Source organism: Haemaphysalis longicornis, unplaced genomic scaffold (genome assembly GCF_048455015.1).
Source record: "Haemaphysalis longicornis isolate Haplotype H1 unplaced genomic scaffold, Haemaphysalis longicornis Haplotype H1 scaffold_7, whole genome shotgun sequence".
In the NCBI taxonomy this organism is placed as follows: Eukaryota; Metazoa; Arthropoda; class Arachnida; order Ixodida; family Ixodidae; genus Haemaphysalis; species Haemaphysalis longicornis.
This window is the reverse complement of record NW_027526422.1, coordinates 45,397,794-45,415,406: the sequence shown is the minus strand read 5'-3', so window position 1 is coordinate 45,415,406 and position 17,613 is coordinate 45,397,794. Positions and strand designations below refer to the sequence as shown.

The following is a 17,613-nucleotide window of genomic DNA, read 5'->3' as shown; positions in this document are numbered from 1 at the left end:
CGCTGCAATGACGTACTGTGGGCCAGCACTAAAACATAGCTATCAGTGCATTAATTGCGCGTTGGCATTGCGATGATACGATCAAATGGAACTAGAGGCCCCACTATATGCACACAATCACCCATTCCTGCATATACCTCGCCGGTGGCTTTGGTTAGCACTCAAGAATACAGTTGAGCCCGCTTATAACGAACACATCGGGAAACTGAAGTCAGTTCGTTATATCCGCTTTTCGCTATATCTGGACACAATATCTATGTATACGAATGGCAGCGGGAAACGAAGATTTGTTCCTATAGCCGCTATTTCGTTATAACCAGGTTCGCTATAAGTGGTCTATACTGCGGCACAAACACGTTTCTGAGACGTCGTAGAGAAAGCGCCGGAACGTGGCTAGGGAGTCGCCACTGCTTCGTATGTCTTTTTTGTCACTGACGTCATATCCGTCACGGAAATGGCGCCGGTACAACGAAGAAAGCGGCCTGTAAAGAGGGCAACCCTGCATACAGGGGCTTCTTGCAAGGAAGCAATGTTTAGTACTGAAGAGTACGTTATACTTAGTGTTGCTCGTTTTCGGATATTATATTTTAACACGACAGTGTTTTATGCCGGGATACACCAAGATTTCGCTGACGTCCTATCCATCACGGAAATGACGCCAGTACTCATTTGCCGAAGCGACCCGCCAGCAGGATGTCGCTCGCCAAGCACACCCACAAGACAGCCGCCGACCCGCAAATCATGCTCAGCAGCAGAATTTCGCTGCAAATTTCACTCTCGTGTTTTACCAATTCCTTTGGCAGAGGCATCAACGAGTTTTCTTTTTCTCAATTATTGTTAGCCGGACCAAGCAGTCTTTTTAATGATCCAAACTTGTATTTCGTCTCCATTGCCCAAATAACATGAGCGCAGCAGGTGCAGATGGAATACGTTGAGCGATACCTTTACGTCTGTGAGTTATTAAATGCATGAGTCGTGTCTCTTTTTTTTTTCTCGCGACCATAGAACACCCGAAAAAATTGAACGTTATTCTCTTCCTCAGCTACTCTGAGAGTTTAGTTCCCCCCAATAGCATCCCCTTTGCTTAGTCTTTGAAGACCGAAATAGGATTAAAAATATCATCATCATCACAAGGTGAGTAAAAATTCAGCTAGAATTCCGGATCGAAACGTCACGCGCACTTGTGCACGTTTTTCACATACCGAACAAAAGGATAACAGTCTCTTAGGGATACATCGGCGCATCTCCACGGTGCTGAAACAATTCTCTTACAGTGTTACACGACGTGCTTAACTTTTTTTTGTTTCCTTTCTTTATATTGTTTTCGTAGTGAAATACTCTAAAGCGTATTGCGACGGCTGCGGCTATAAAAATGCCAAAGTGTAAACAAACAAGAAAGAACTCATTGGAAGTTAGCACTCGTCACGAGTTCTTTTAGTACGCTACCATAGACTCCAACCACTCCAAGAGTTCTTGTCAAACCAGGCATTATTGGCTACATTACCCATCGCCTAAAAAAATCGCGTTCTCTCGCGCAAATAAAAAGAAATGTTCGAATGCGCAGACTACCGTGGCCTTCGTGTTTAGTGGCTCTTTCTAACACTGCCTCATCAGTCTTACAGCAATAACACGCGACGAATAGAAGAAACAAACAGCAAGAAACAAGCGCGACAGCGATCAAACACCGCATTACTTGTACGTATAGAATAAAGATGAACTTCGTAAGCCCAGACGGGGGTACGACTAACAAGCAATCAAAGCCCCCTCACGCGTTCACTCTGACCTTCACGCCCATCTCGGCGGCACAGATTTTTCTCATGCAAGAAGGGAACAGCACGAAAGGAAAAGCCTCATTTACCTTTGGGTGTGCTCTCTTTGGGAAGGCAATCTTCGGATCAATCTGGAAAGAGGGGAACGAAAAGCAAACGGCACGAGACATGTCAGGCACGACGTGAGCAAAAAAGAAAAAAAAAAAAGAATTACAGGCGCAAATATTCTTCTATCATTGTTTTGAAAAAGCGAAGAATTCGTCGGATTACGAGTCTTTATGAGTGGAAAAACAAAGGGCGACGTTTCTTTTTCGTTTTTTAACAACGAAGCTGCTTAAGCTGGAGTTTGGTCCAGCGGCGTTAGCAAAAAAATACAAAAAAACCTGCGCCGCCTGTAAAGGGTGCACCACCGTAGATAGGATATTATAACAGTGAAGCCGGCTTTCGTGCCTGCTCGAGTGTGAGCACAAGCGGCATATGCGTATGTGCACCCTTCACTATACCATTTTAAAGGTGATAGTCTTTCTTGGGCTACTAAAACGCAAAGATTGGTGCAGCTTGCACTAGTGGTTCAAGGTTGGAGAAACAGCGTAGCTGGGCGTAGACCTAGCTTCTTCATCCCTGGGATCCGGCTAAACTTGTCCTCACCCCTCAGCACTTATAACCTAACCAAGCAAGAACATCGCGTAACCTAACAAAACTTTCCAAAGCCTAGCAAAACATAGCCAAACATAGCAAAACCAAAAGAAGCTAGGTCGACCCTTCGCCCCGCTGTTTCTCCAGCATTGCTCGACTATTGCAAGCTGCGCCATTTTTTTTTTACCCAGACGCGATGTCTTCTGTTTGTTTCCGTAACTGCTTGTTCAATCTTTCTTTCCGATTAAAAGAACACTGCTATGATCGGTTATTCATTTGTGTTTTGGGTCATGTGTGGTCAAGGAGTCGTCATGCTTGGATTGATTGATTGATTGATTGATTGATTGATTGATTAATTGATTGATTAATTGATTGATTAATTGATTGATTGATTGATTGATTGATTGATTGATTGATTGATTGATTGATTGATTGATTGTAGGCTTTAACGCGCCGACGCAACGCAGGCGATGAGGCGCGCCGTAGTGGAGGGCTGCGGATTAATTCTGACCACCTGGGGATGTTTAACGTGGGCCAAAATCTGGTACAAATTCTCTTCACACACACGGGCGTTTTTTTGCTTTTGGCCTCCATCAGAAAAGCGGCCGCCGCGGCCGGGAATCGAACCCGCGACCTCGTGCTCAGCAGCGCAACGCCTTAGCCACTGAGCCACCGCGGCAAGTTAGGAGTCGTCTTGCGACAAATAATATTAAACCATGCGACTAGTGTCAGTAGCAAATAAATGCGTTTCCTTATATAGGCTTGTGATATGACGTTAGAAACTAAGCCAGCCAGACCACTGACAGTAGAGCTGGAAAGTAAAACTGCTACGCATTCAGAAAAATATCGGGTAGCTCGCAAAGGGGCCTGGATTATCCAGCCGTCTTAGATAAGCGCATCAGCATAAAATACAGACACCACTGCGGAATGTTCTTCTAATGGTCCACCTCACCCAGTACGTTGTTAGCTATAACTATTGACGTTAGTCATGACGTTCGTAGTCGTGACCAAGTGAGTTGAAGATGATATCATCACGTCAAGAACGACTAAGGTTTTTACAGTAAGTAAAACTTCCTTCGAGCGAAATGGTGCTCAACGTCAACGTCAAAGCCCCACCGTCAAAGAAGCAGTCAACCAAACTGACCAGCACAATTGAGTGCCCGCCAATCTAATGATGGGCCGTTTATTCCGCACACATTCATCTAAGAGCGCCGTCTGTTCTAGAAACAGCCACGGAGATCGAGGAAATTTTTGTTCAAACAAGAACCGTACACGTGAGTGAAAATCAGGTTAAATAAATGACGCACTAAAGCTTAACATTGGCCTAGTTGGGTGCACATTGCTTGACAAACAGCACCGAAATCTTGAACGAAGTAGAGGACAACCACAAGCGCTGATGGTGTCCTCTGCCTCGTAGGTTGTCCACTACGTCGTCCACATTTTCCGCACTGCTTTAACAGCGGAGATGTTGCTGCTGGCCGTAATGTGTGCGGCGTCATCAGAATAACCCGGGTCGTAGTTACTTCAACAGTTTACCCCGCACGTGAGCAGGCGTCTCACAAGGAGCGCCCGGAGTCGTCCATGTATGCGCGTGGTGCTCGCAAAATGATACCAAGGAAATAGTTCCCGTGCGTCCGCACCTCGCGGGGATGCACAAGACAGCTCGCGCTACAGACGCCCAGTTCGCAAATCCGGTTGCCGCCGGTTCTAGCGCGTGATGACGCGTTTTACTTCGGGAGAAATGTGAAAGCCTGCGGACAAAACGATCCGGGCCCGCCAGTCATGAGTAAGACGACGATATAGATGGACATGACGATGACTACTGCTACCACAATGAAAAGCGACGACGGAACTTGTAAAAAACCATTTCAAACTTAATGCAATGCGCGGTGTTGTGTCCTCGAGTGCTTACATAGAAAGAAATCCTCCAGCTTCGCTGTGGTTCAAGCTTTTTTTGTGACTTAGTTCAAGCGCCACCAATTTTTCTTTCAATCAAAAATGAATAAGGTGAGTTTAAAATAAATACATTACAGCGTTTGTGCAGTTCCAAGGAATGCGCTCCATCATGAAATCACGAAGAACGGAGTTAGGAACGGCCCCACAAGAAATCACAAAGAAGAGTTGCTCTGACACCTGATGTCTTAAAAGCACGTCCGAACGCGCCCAATGATGTGCGTAAGAAGAGCGACGGTGGAGGAGGGGCGCTATATAAAGCGGTGTGGCCTCCTTGCTGACTGCCACTTGTGGCGATGCAACGCGGGCGGCATTTGGCTCCCCGTGCGGCCTAGCGACGACGCTCCCCGAAACGACCTTGGGTGCCGCCGCTTCCGGGCTCGTGACCAATGCCGTCCCACCGACAGCCATTCCCGCATCGTGTATACGCCGTTCGCAGCTGCTGCTGGCGTAATAATACCAGCACGACGCTGCCGAGACTGCGCGCGAGGCTCAGATCAGCTGCTCGGCGTCGAAAATGCTCGGGGCTCAAAAGACGACGGCGCGACCATAGCCAAATTCGGGGGAAAACGAAGCGTTACCGGGGTTCACCACGATATCAATGATTGAAATTCGCATAGAGCTGCAAGAGCATTTCACTACACCACTCAAGTCAATGTACACAAGTTAACTGAATTGTAATATGAATCTACGTGTGTGTACTAGTTAACTCAAGGATAAAATTAACCTAGTAGTGAAAATTCATAAGCTGATCTTTAGGAATGGTTAACAACAGTGCACGGGTACGAGCGTCACCAAATAGCGTGCGTGCGCGCTTTACGAACCGTCAGAGTTGCGACGTACGTGTGATGGCTCGAAGAAAGACGGCGAACGCCTCGCGATGTCTGGTGAAAGGTTAGTCGCAAATCAAACGGTAGTTAACGCTTTCAATAGTGGTTAATCATTTATTTTCGTTTGTTTTTTTTTTTTTTTTGCTCACTATTTACCACGAACTAAGTTAGAGGTCGATTGGCAGTGCGCTCCTCGGGTGGCATGCCCCCTTTCTGCATCCAAGTATTATCGTACTTGTTAAGTCGTGACATAAGCTGTAATTTGTCCAATGTCATTTTGTGCTGGCTGCCAGGTTTCCGCACCAGAAACACTGAGCAGCGGGAATCGTGCAGGGTTAAACCCAGGGTAGCGCAAAACTCCCTCTGTTGTGCCGCCGGTCAGCTCCGAACAGCGCCTCGCCAGCCTCGATGCGTGTGTCCCCAGTAAGCGGCTCCGCCTTCGTGGTCCGTAGAGGCAAAGGGCTCAGAGATCGCACACTCAAAGGACCTCACAAAAATTCTAGGCTCATAGAAACACTGAAGCGAAAAAAAAAAGTGGCTGACGACTAGGATACTTCCTAATGCGAAGTTTGAGCGCTTAGCTGCTTCGACTTTGCAAAATACGCTGAGGAAAAGAATTTCAGACAGACATATATGTATGGGCGGCGCAATGGTAAGCCCCTGCGGCGGCCCGAATTTCGGAGTCTTCTCGGCGATGGTGCATAGCTGCTGCTTCAGCGGCGCGCCCCTCTGGATTTTCGCGTCGGCGGCGCTGAGCCTTTGCTCGGGCTACTTACTACAGCTCCTGTACAAGCTTCGGTTGTGCGTCTGCTTTCCACAAGCCGCGCGCCACTGGTTCCAGCATAACAGGAAAGCCCGCTTTCAGTGCTGCGAGCCGAACTCCTTTCCCAGTTGTGTGCAGGTCAGTGGCAGCGGCTGTCCCACGCAGCGGCCGACGCAGGACACAGCACACGCACGCGCCGACTTCTCCCCACGCTCGTGCCTGGGCGATGGGTGGCTTTCCCGCACGACTTTGGAACTCGGGTGGTCGATGGACGCGCAACTCTGCTCTCCTAAGCGAGCTATATACAGGAACTCTAGCTCGGGCAGCTAGTTTATCTGCAGCAGCAGACGAAGCACTTGATCGCGTCATCGGCGAACACGCGACGGCGGGCGCTACTCTGACGCCATCTCGTAGCGGGTCGCCGCCGAGGGGCAGTCTCGCGCGGCACCCGGAGTACTCTGACTTGGTTCTCACACTTTCGCCATTCTCCCCTCCTTCGCTTTCCTCCTCGCTGTATCTACGGCGTCCTTCTCATTCTCTCGGTTGCATCGAGGGACGACGGCGAGGGACGCCGCGAAACCACAGGAGTGATCTCTTAAGCGTCGAGCTCTAAAATGAGACATTTATCTCTCTGAAGGCGGATGACCAGCGATGTGTTTTTAGCACACGACATAGAGGTTGCAGCATTCTAGTTGCTTCGGAGCTCGCAGAAAAAGCTGCTAAATGCGAAGATTTTGTTCTGTCTGCCTGTATATCTGTCAATCGAGAAAAGAACCGGACCAAACAACGGACATCAGAATAAGTGAACACGATATGTAAGTAAAGGCACGGCCGTTCAAAGTTACTAAAGCTTCTGCGAAGGCTTGCGCATGTCCACATGTTTCGGGCCAAAGTAAACGTCAGGCATATTTGAGGCATTTGAAATATAAGTACACAACGGAGAATATTGGTGTTGCTTTAATTAGGGATGTACGTTGGATCGTTTTTTTTATAATAGCGAATAAATGTATAGAACACTTTAAAAAACGGTATCAACGAAATGCAAGGTAAAAAAAGAACACATAACAAATCGTGCCGGTTCGAGCTGCTCTAAGTACAACTAAAACAACGGGTTCCTATAAACGGCACCTGGGCAGTGGAAACCTCAGAAAATTGAATTAAATTATGTAAACGTCTCTCAGATTCATCACGGGAGGAGCGAGTGGGGAGGACAAGCGTGAAAGGGGGAAAGGGAGAGGTTTGTTAAGTGGCAGTGGCGGCAGAAGACTATCTTCCTCTGAAGATATTCGCAGATACGCGGCCAACTTTTGAAAGCGGAGCTGTTGTAGGTCGAGCCTTTTCGTAAGTCTACTGTAGGTCATGCGTCACGCAGACGGCCTAGAAAAAACCGGCTCCCAGATCCACCGATAGAGGGAGCAGTGGTATCACAGGTCGGGTTCCGACTCCTCTGCACCAGGCGTAGAATTTGCGCGGCAACGGCGCTACCGCTCTCGGGCGAGCGCCCGCTCACGTTAGAGCCGACACAACAAAACCACATCACCGCTGTTTCACCAAATTTCACACGGGGTGGATGGAACAAGGTTTAACTTCTTTGATGTTCTCAACTTATTTGTATTGTTCTAGGTTGGGCAGCATATTACATGCAGTATTTATTTTTGTCGTGTTTCTGTACTATGTATTCCTGCAATTAATGTTTTCCTAACTTTGCTGCATTAGTATTAGAGTGTTCCTGGCCTAACCGCCATGACCATGATTGACGACGACTGGAACCCAGTTCAATACTATGCAGGATTTGCACAACCCTGAAGGGACGACATCCTAAGGATGAGAAATTCAGCGGCAACCTCTGATAAAAGATCTGAGCAAACAGCGAACCACACTTAGGCAACCACATTCAAGTTTCGCGCCAGATTTCCCAATTACTTGTGTCCGCGACGGTGTATTCTTTCGCAAGGTGTGTGTCGTCGCGTCCCGACTGCTTACAGCAGCGATATCGTAGGCTGTAGACGTAAGAAACAGCGCCTCACACAATTTGGTTAGCCGAGGCATAAGATGATGTCAGTGTTTAGCGATGTTACGACACTTGTAACAACGGTAGGAACCTAATGGAGACATAGTACTTTTTCCAACGGTTTCGATCGATAAGTGCCAGTGCCTTGTCTTTTTTTGTCTGATTTTTCTCGTTTTGTACGAAACACCAACCGTATTTCATACTCCATACGTGCTTCCGGAAGGAATGCGAGCAGAGGAATGGAAGAGGCAAGAAACGAGGAGGTGGTGGTGGCCCCACCAACGGCATGCATTTTGCACTGCTTTCCGCAAAGGGTGGATAGGAATACGTTCCACCAAAGCTTGAACAAAATGTGTAAAATGCGTGAAGGGTGCCGGGTAAGGAAAATGGTGATGCCTCTTTCTGCTCGTTAGCTCAGCGCCATTTAAGTGTCTGTTAAGCGCGAATGACAAGGGCAAAAACACGCTGTCGCCCTAAGATGTTAAAAAAAATTCCCCTTAGCAACCGGGCTATAGTTACTCACGATAGTTTGAACTGAATTTGACTCCACTCTACCAACGGCGCGACGGTTAAAACAGTCGGGAAACATGACACAAGCAGTCGTATTCTTCCTTTACATTAACATCAATTTACAGAGCCTGCCGTGTGATGGTCGAATAAAGCCCACACAGCGGTATAGACCACTTCTCCTCATAGTTTCCGACGAGCCTCCCACACATCCCCGGATTCCAAGGTGGTGCGGACTTGAGTAGTTCCTCCCTTTTCCAACCCTTCCTTTACGTCATAGTTCTTGCTTACACGTAATTTTACTACCACCTTGCACAGAGCGTCTACGAGATTTGAATACTGTAAACGACAGCCCAGCAACCGTTTCGCGTTATTTTTACTCTTAATCCAATAAGCACTCTCGAACTTCTTGGCCTCATATCCGCTATGTTCCCGTCTCACTTCTAACCCACAGTCATCAGCGCGCACAACTTCGCCTAAAATGGACACCAGGGAGCAAAACCTAAGGGGTTACAGGAAAACTTCCGGCGGGGTTGATTTCTCATGCAGTCTCCCATGATTGACGTTTTTTGCGCGCGCAGGCCGTGATGAGAGACTGCGTCAGAAATAACCACCCCGGAAGTTTTGCGGCCCCACGTAGGATTTGTCAACAGTACAGAGTGGCGAGGAAGTTGAGGGAGTAGAGGAGGGAATGAGGGGTGTGGAAAGGAGGACGCTGGGAGTGCAGAGAATCCAGATCGTCAAAGCCAATCCCTCTCACAAGCGGAAACGCAAAGCTAGCTTAGAACCCACAATGTCGATAGGAATGATGAAAAAAAAAAAAAACAGCGCAAAGACGACGAACTATAAAAAGAAGGGAGACAGGACACGCGCTGTTCAGAAGGGAGACAGGATAGTTCAGCGCGTGTCCTGTCTCCCTTCTTTTTATAGTTCGTCGTTTTCGCGCTGTTTTTTTAATAATTCCTATTGACATTGTGGGTTTTTCAAGTCGTCTTTGCGCTTTTTTTCCACCATGAACAAGTACCAGCTAGCCCAATTGACAGTCCTTCTTCGATAGGAATGATCCTCACAAGATGTCGCCACGCGCTATTTTACGTGCGTAATATGTTTCGTGACGTCGCATTTTGTTACCCCTTATTCGACAACTGGAAGTATAGACAGGTGGGCATACTTACTGTAGCCAGGTATGGCTAGGGGTAACGACACTCATTAAACGTCCGCCACCACCGATGCAATGTTAACCGAATTCACAGAGTTAACAATCCTCCACCGGATGGGTTTTCTGCCTCAATTGTTTCACTTCCGCTAATAACCAGGAAACACGGCACGCAGCGGCAAACAAACTACCAGGGCGCATTATGTGGCCGGACGTTCCCCTCGGGCAAGGTGTTAATCCGATGGACGAGGGAAAAAGAGATGTCGATGCTGTTTCGGCCGCGCTGGAGAAGACAGTTCGCGATCCGTTAAAACCGCAGGCGACGCCACGATGACGCCTTAATCCGGGCAGGCTTAAGGGACCGCTGCCCGGAATCTTGCACGCGCGAGCCATTCGCTCGGGGAGGCACTCGCGCTCCTGGAGTGGCTGCCCTACAGTTACACCACCGCGACACCGCACCGCCAAGCACTCCTTTCGCATACGGTCGTTCCTGTTACTCAGGTGTTCAAATGCATGCACGAAGGGGATTACTTCCCCTTCCCACGTCATTCGAGCAATTTGTGAGGCGTGGATCTCGGACGTTTGATCGCAGCTCACAGATTGAAGAGGCTCGGCCACGAATAGATTGTGCCAGGGGCAACATGAAATGTCAGCGAAACGTTACCATTGACGCCTATATGGCACTTAATGGGCGTACCAAGTAAGGACATTAAGTATTAAGGAACACGACAGGAGGGAAGACAGTGCAATTAACGTCACAAACTGCTAACCCATCAAATTCTGCTCATTTCCCACAAAATCCAAGCACACAAAGCGTTCCAATTCCGTTATACGCTTGTGTTGTGCAGAAGAGTCTGTTCACAGGCATTGTAGGCAAATTTCATCTTGGCTCTGACAACCTAAGAGGCGCAAGACCATCAATCTTTTCAGCTAAGGTGCCTAATTGTGTGCCACGTATTGATTATTCTACTTTGATGCAGTTGATTAGGTAAAGCAGCATTTCAAATCAGCTGTCTTAGTGCTGCCCCCTCTTTCTACGTCCCGCGTCTCTTAGGTAAGCTAAAGAGCGCCTAAAGTCTGGTACAATGGCAAAGTAACAAGCCGCATTTAAAAGTGTACCTCTCCCAAGCAGCGCGCTGAATCCAGTTCCGATTTTACTCGATTCTAAGCACCCCCCCCCCCCATTTTTTTTTTCAGGATAGCGATGCCCAAAGTGAGGGAGGTGCTTAGATCACAAAAACCTAAATTACCCTCCTCCTAGCCCCCATTTTTTTTCTTTCACGGCCGTATCTGGACGATACGGGCGCAAGAAATGGTGTTTTATTTGCAAACACTCAAAACAGAAATGAACCCACCGATTACGTCTGATGCTTAGCACTCACCCTCACTACCATTCGAGGAGTCCGCTGTGCCGCTTGAACCACCGCTCTCAGTATCCCCCCGATAGGTCGTCTACTGTTGCGTTGAAGTGGTTTGCAATTGAAAACTTAATAAATGACTTTGCCACAACGGCAATTCTGGCTCGCTTCCACGCGTCGAGAATCCCTGTTGGAAGGGTAGCTTATAGATTCGCATGCACACTTTTCTTTAAATTCTTTTCCCGAAATTAAGGAAGGGTTATTAGAATCGACGTAGTGCTTAGAATCGCAAAAACGCGCGGCATATTATAGAGCTAATTACCACAGGGAAAACTGCGGGGAACAGCGAGCGGTTAGACGGTCCGGGTGCAGCGAACACATCCGTCCGCTCCAGGTACGCGCAGCAGGCACGTGAAGAGCGCCAGCAGCCACGCCCGTGGTCGGTTGTGCCGTCGTCACAATCCCGACAACGGCGCAGTTGCTGTGAGTGCCCTCCCACGGCGGCAGCAGCGCTAAAGACCGTCCTCCTCCCGGCTAAAACAAAAACGTGTCAGCAAGCGGTCGGGGCGAGCTTCCACGCAGAAGGCGAGGGGCGCCCAGCAGATGTTCCCCGTTAATAAACAATGGCGCTCGCGTGGGCCGCCGCCATTAGGCTCCGCTCTAGAGTCGCCGTGCCTGTCCGCGCGATCGGAGGCAGCCGAGAAGCCACGTGCCAGCTTTCTTTCTCATACGCGGGGATTCCCGAGTTTCCTTTCGTCAGGTTTACACAGCGACTCCTGGAGGTAAATGCGACGACCAGATGAATTGTATTGGTTCTTTGGACAAATAAATATTGACTTAACCATGGAATGATTAATCGCCTTTGTACAAGAGTACCCTCTAATACCCCTGTCACACGGGCACTTTCAATCGCGATTGAGTCGATCCGCATCGAGTTCGATCCGGATCGCGGCGCTGCTACACGCCAGTTTCAATCGCGATCGAGCCTGAACCCGCTCGAACTCAATCCTGGTTCCCCAAGCGCGATCGAGCGAAAGCGGCGATACTCTCGTCCCCGCTGACTAATGGCTCCGAAGGTGACACCTTCAACTAACGCCACAAATTGTGTCAAATAACTTGACCTAAACAAGCGTGCGGTAACATTTACATTGTCACGTATGCCTACGACCGCGCGAAGTTACCAGACGCCGGCCGCGAAGTACATTTTTAGCGCCATCTGGCGCACGTGAGTGCAACCGCGGTGCAACTTCTCGATCGGGATTGAAACGTGCCGTGTAGCAGCGGCGGCGTGTCGAGCGCGCTCGAAAAGTCAATCGCGCTTCGCTCCGATTCGGATTGAAAGTGCCCGTGGGACAGGGGTATTGGGCATCTGAGGCAATACCATGGTTATGCTTTGCCGCAACGCTTTCAGTTGACGAATCCTTGCCGCCAGCCCAGCAAATTCGGCAAGTTACAGCAATGTAAAGTCATGGACAATTGAAATGCGAATGCGAAAATATGAACCAGACACGCAAACCTGAAAAAGACTGTTCGTGGAAATCCAATAATGGCGCGCTATTGGTATATTTGGAAAACCATACTTCCCAAATTTGTTACTTAACTAAGCCACGCGTCAATGTAACTTCCAGCGAAAGAAATCGCGCTACTTGTGCGTTCTCGTTCATATTTTCGTGATCGTGTTTCATTTTTCCAGGGAAATATATATTTTTAGTAAGTGTCAAAGGAAGCGGGTTCGTTTCACGGCCGCGGTAACCGCTTTTCTGATTGAGACGAAAAGCAGAAACGCCCGTGTGTGCGAGATTTCGGCGCACGATAAAGATCTCCAGGTGGTCAAAATTAATCCGGAGCCCTCCCCTACGGCGCGCCTCATCGCTGCGTTGAGTCGGCGCGTTAAACCCTATAATCAATCAATCATTTTTCCATGACTGTACTATCGTGATAAATTGAAATACTAACAACGGAGCGCGTGGCTTTCAGTACATGCCGCGCATCTGGCGACGGGTCGCGTATGCGCAGAGCGAACATGTTACGAGAGTTTGTGTCCAACGTTGACATGGAGACACCGTCGTTCGGCGTGTGAGCGTTCTGGTTTGCCTTCCCCCCGCGTTCCGCCACCGCTCACGCAAGCGTTATCTAACTTTGTTGCTGCGATGAGGGAAAACGGCGCACGCAGCTATATTCAATTATTTTTATTTCGTGCTGAGCGTCCAATGGACGGTGGAAATACGATGGTATTTCCATATCAATGTTGGTCACGAACTCTCCGAACTTGTTCGCACTGAGCAAACGCGGCCCGTCGTCAGGATGCAGGACATGTACTGAAAGCCACGCGCTCCGCTGTTCGTATTTCAATTTACCACGATAGTACATGCCATTTGACTCAAAAATGTGGGCTGCGCTGTTACTTTGCGCAATGCATGCGCTCACCTGTATTGCGTAATGCCACAGCGCGAACCGAACTTTTGAGTCAAACCATACGCTTGACGTAGTCATTCACTGAAATTTCATGTTTGTCCCCATGCGATGGTCAATTGAACGCGATGCGGTGAAGCTGAACCACAGGATTGCCTTCGAGCGTACGGTATGTAAAGCTTATTTCTGCGAGCCATGCCGAGTCCCAGTGTTTCGCACGATTATATCCGCAGAACGTCAGTGTTCACTTCGAAAGGAAACGTCTTTTTCAAGCGGCGATGAAATCGTTTCAAACGCAGTCAGACTAATGAGATTTAACACGCTTACGAAATATTACCGATTGCGATCCATGACAGCACACGTTTTAATAAAGGTGTTTTATTATGTGTATATCATGTGCCCGTTTTGTAAACAAAATTCTATTATCGAAGTGCTTTTAAAGAGAATATAATTAGATATAGCGAATCTCATTGATAAAAGGCTTTATGTCTTCTTTTAGCTACAAATATGGCCCCTCTATTGCCATTAGGCGGAGCGTGTCAAGCATTACAGACAGATGGAGAGACGAGAACACTAATGGTGGTCACCGCCTCGAAATTCTCCCTCATTAAAAAGCAGATGAAGTGAAAATGTCTAACAGTTTCCACCTAAATAGATCCACGAAGAAAATTCTGCCCAGGCGCATTGGCAAGCCATACTTCGACAAATTCTCCATCGTAGGAATGCTGAGATGGCTCCAAACATGGCATGACTCGCCAGCAAGGTACAAGGTTTCCTTTGGCTATTAAAACAGCAACGTGGCTGCTATAAGATTACTTAAAATTGTTTATCGACATAGTTACAGTTATAGTCATCAACATAGTCAGAGTTAAAAAAAGATGCATTTTTACGGTTTCATTTATTTAAGTTTATACCTTTGTAATCTATATATATTTCAAGAAAGGCATACTGCATAAATATTTATCCGTGACGAATTTTTTGAAAGGTATACATGCAGCATATTAAGCGCCCGGGCGTAGAGCTGCTTTTGAGGCATTATTGGCGACAGTGATAAATACGATGGTGCTGATATGACGGATATGATCCTGATGGTGAATATTTGACCTTTTTGTTTTTTCTGAAGCGCTACGAAACGGTAGATTTTTAGTTCCCACTTCGATGCAGTCTTTACGCGCTCAGCAAACGCGTTCACAGAAAGCTGGATCGTATTCAACTTGTTGTGATTAGCTCACACCAAAGTACAAGCGAACAAACTTGAATTCTCCTGACGTGCCTGGTTTGTGTTCGACACCGTTGGCAACACGGCTACTATGACAAGGAAACCGTCCAACGACGATCAGCGAGCAGTGATTTAGCAGAAAACAGCTAAAGGGTGTCGACTGGTAGATACTGATTGCGGAATGCCGGATGTATATGGTGACAAATGTTTCTCGAAGACGACAGTTACTGAACGCATGAGAAAGCGAAAAAAAAATGTAGACGTTCAGGTTTCACGCACTGAGTCTACACAGGGGCTTCGAAGGGTGCCGTAGGTGAGGGTTACGGACCAAGTTCGTCCGTATTGGGATATCTGACGCTGGCCTCGACACATGGGCGTTTTCGTTTTTCATATCCACCAGAAAAACGGTCTCCGCGGACGGAATGGAACAGGAAAAGAAAGAACTCCTGCGGACAGGAGCATGTTAGCGCCACGGACCAGGCCGTCGTCGCTATGATTGATGCAGCGACATGCGCCAGTGCCAGCTTGTGGAGATATTTCGTTTCCTCACGTCCTTCCCGAAAGATTCGCACCGCCCGATGACATTCGCACGCCCTGACGTGCCATTTATTCACGTTAGTGAGGAAGGATTGAGGAAAAGTGCCTTTGCGTGTGCACCCATCACCTCTGATCATAACCTCCCCGTAGCCGAATTAATTCGGAACAATGATTAGATTACTTACCTATTATAAAGCTTCCCATCACCATCATCGTCACTACATGCTTATACTTGGTGGACAGGCCGGGAATAAGTTAAATACTGCTTAAACACGGGCTAGTTGGTACAGTCCTGCGTTTATATTCCCGCGCGCTGCAAAGTTAGGCCAGTGACAGGCACGGATAAAAATCTACAGTCCAATGCAAAAGGAAGTTGCAAGAGGCGCGAAAGCGATGATTTTTTGCGCACTAAGTAAACGCATCCACGAACAATCTGAATGTACACCGATACTTGGTTGATGAGATAAAGGTATCCTATTGTACTCCTTGTGCATGATCGGTGCGTATACGGTCTTATCAAGACCCGTTTCTTTTTCGCGATTTTCAAGTGGCAGTTTAACAACGATAGAATCCCCGCATCACGCATGTAGAGTCGCCTTAGCGGGTAACTGTCATGCAATTTGCTTCGGGATATCTTTAATAACACAAGCGTTAGAGCCGTTCGCTGTAAACATACTCCCTCCGTAGATGGTCCTGCTTCTCTGCAGAACATCACGTGTGGGAAAGCAAACTTACAAAGACCAAGTGCGCACCGATGCCCTGAAAGTCGGCCTATCCCTAAACACAGATGCATTGCTAAGAATACACTTTCCTGGGAGCAATTTAATCCGTAATATATGAAAATATGACAGCCCTAGAACTTTTTTTTTCATTTTTAAAAGCAAAGCTTTACTAATCTCGTCCTGCGGTTTCGCCGTAGCGGTGGATTTGGCCTTCATTTGACCGCAGCTGCGCATCACGTCACTCGCCGGGCAAAACTCTGCAGAGGGCCGCGTTCGCCACTGCTGCCGCCGCTGCTCGCTTGGTGCGGCGCTCTCCGCAGATCGTTCGCGCCTGACCATGTGACTCGCCGTGTGGATGCAAACTTGGCCATGAATGACCGCGAGGCCGGGCCGCCTTCAGGCGTTGTGCGGTAGCTGTCGAGCCGTCGGCTGTATGCCCCGTCTGACCACCACGCAGATATCGCCCGACCAGCCGTTCCGTTCGGAAAACGCCGGAAGCGGAACGACAACCGTAGACAAGGGCAGCCTTTGGACGAATAGCACAATAATCACAGCTAAACCAAATGTTAACCAAGTGAAACCAAAGCTAACCAGGCTAAGCCAAGCTTTCGCTTTGCATATCCAGGGTTAGCTGAGCTAACCCGCAGCCATTTTTTATGAGCTTTTCGGGTGGCCAACCGATCTATGCGGAAATGCATTAGTTTTTTGACATGACGCCACCGGTGCAACTAAGGAAGCTTTGGCTTCAATAAAAGAAAGCATGATGATGGTGCCGATGATGCTGTCGTGACGTAATGACAATTTTCTCTTGCAGCGACGCGAACATGTATTATAAAATGAGGGTCATCGCTAGGACAGCTTTAGCGCCTACAACGAGCAGATGGTGTTCAGCGAAAGAATAACGTGTACAGCAATACGGAGAACGACAAAAAAGCCTTCAAATGACACACTGTCTTCAAAGCGACGGACGGAGCAACACTCCTCCTTGAAACACGCGAACCACGACAAAAAGTAAGCAGTTGTCATCGACAAGACAGAAACGCCATGCCGCAAAATCACCCCCCCCCCTTCCTCCTTTTTTTTCTTTTTTTACCATCCCCCTCCGTCCGTCCTTAACCCGCGAGGCCAGGTCGGCTGCGCGCTGCGGCTGAGTGCACCCGGGGCCGTGACGGACAGTTATCCGTCAGCATCAATCACACCGCTAAGGACCCACTTTGAAATGCACTTCCGCTACGTTGCGCTCGCTGCGTCAGCCCCCCTTCCCCTCCCCCCCGACGTCGATCCGTTTTTTTTTTCATCGCGCCCTCCCCTTTCCACATTCGCGACGTTGTCAGCTTCCCTCCCCCTATTTCAAACTCCTCATTCATTTTTCTGCCATCCAGTGTTCGCGACCCGCCCCCCCCCCTCCCTCTTTTTGTTTTTTTTTATTATTGAAAGCCCGTGTCGCTGCCACTGCCCAAGAACTCCAGGGTCACTTTAAAATATTTTTTATCGTGGCGGCGCAATTTATTTAGCTTTGTTTACTATCGTAGTAAGACGGTGCAACAGGCGATGGCCGTCACGGAACATAGAGTTCACATTTCCCGGCTTGTTAGACGCCTTTACACGTTAGGTGGCGATTCCCAGAAATCTCTCGCCACTATTCTTCTTTTATTTTCTTTTTGCGGACTCCTACGAAAAAAAGCACACTTAATCAGCGCGCAGACACCAAAATCAGCGAGCGTTTGCACGCCAAGAGCT

The 17,613-nt window shown here is 48.3% G+C and overlaps 1 protein-coding gene across 9 annotated transcripts in view; it reads right to left on the bottom strand.

Moving 5' to 3' along the window:
• Rbp6 (RNA-binding protein 6) overlaps positions 1-17,613 on the bottom strand; it is a 586,247-nt gene that overhangs the window by 331,498 nt on the left and 237,136 nt on the right. For all 9 annotated transcript variants that reach the window (XM_077677081.1, XM_077677080.1, XM_077677082.1 and 6 more), the window contains exon 5: positions 1,859-1,900. In XM_077677081.1, the coding sequence (XP_077533207.1) occupies positions 1,859-1,900 (42 nt within the window). The remainder of the gene's footprint in view (positions 1-1,858; positions 1,901-17,613) is intronic.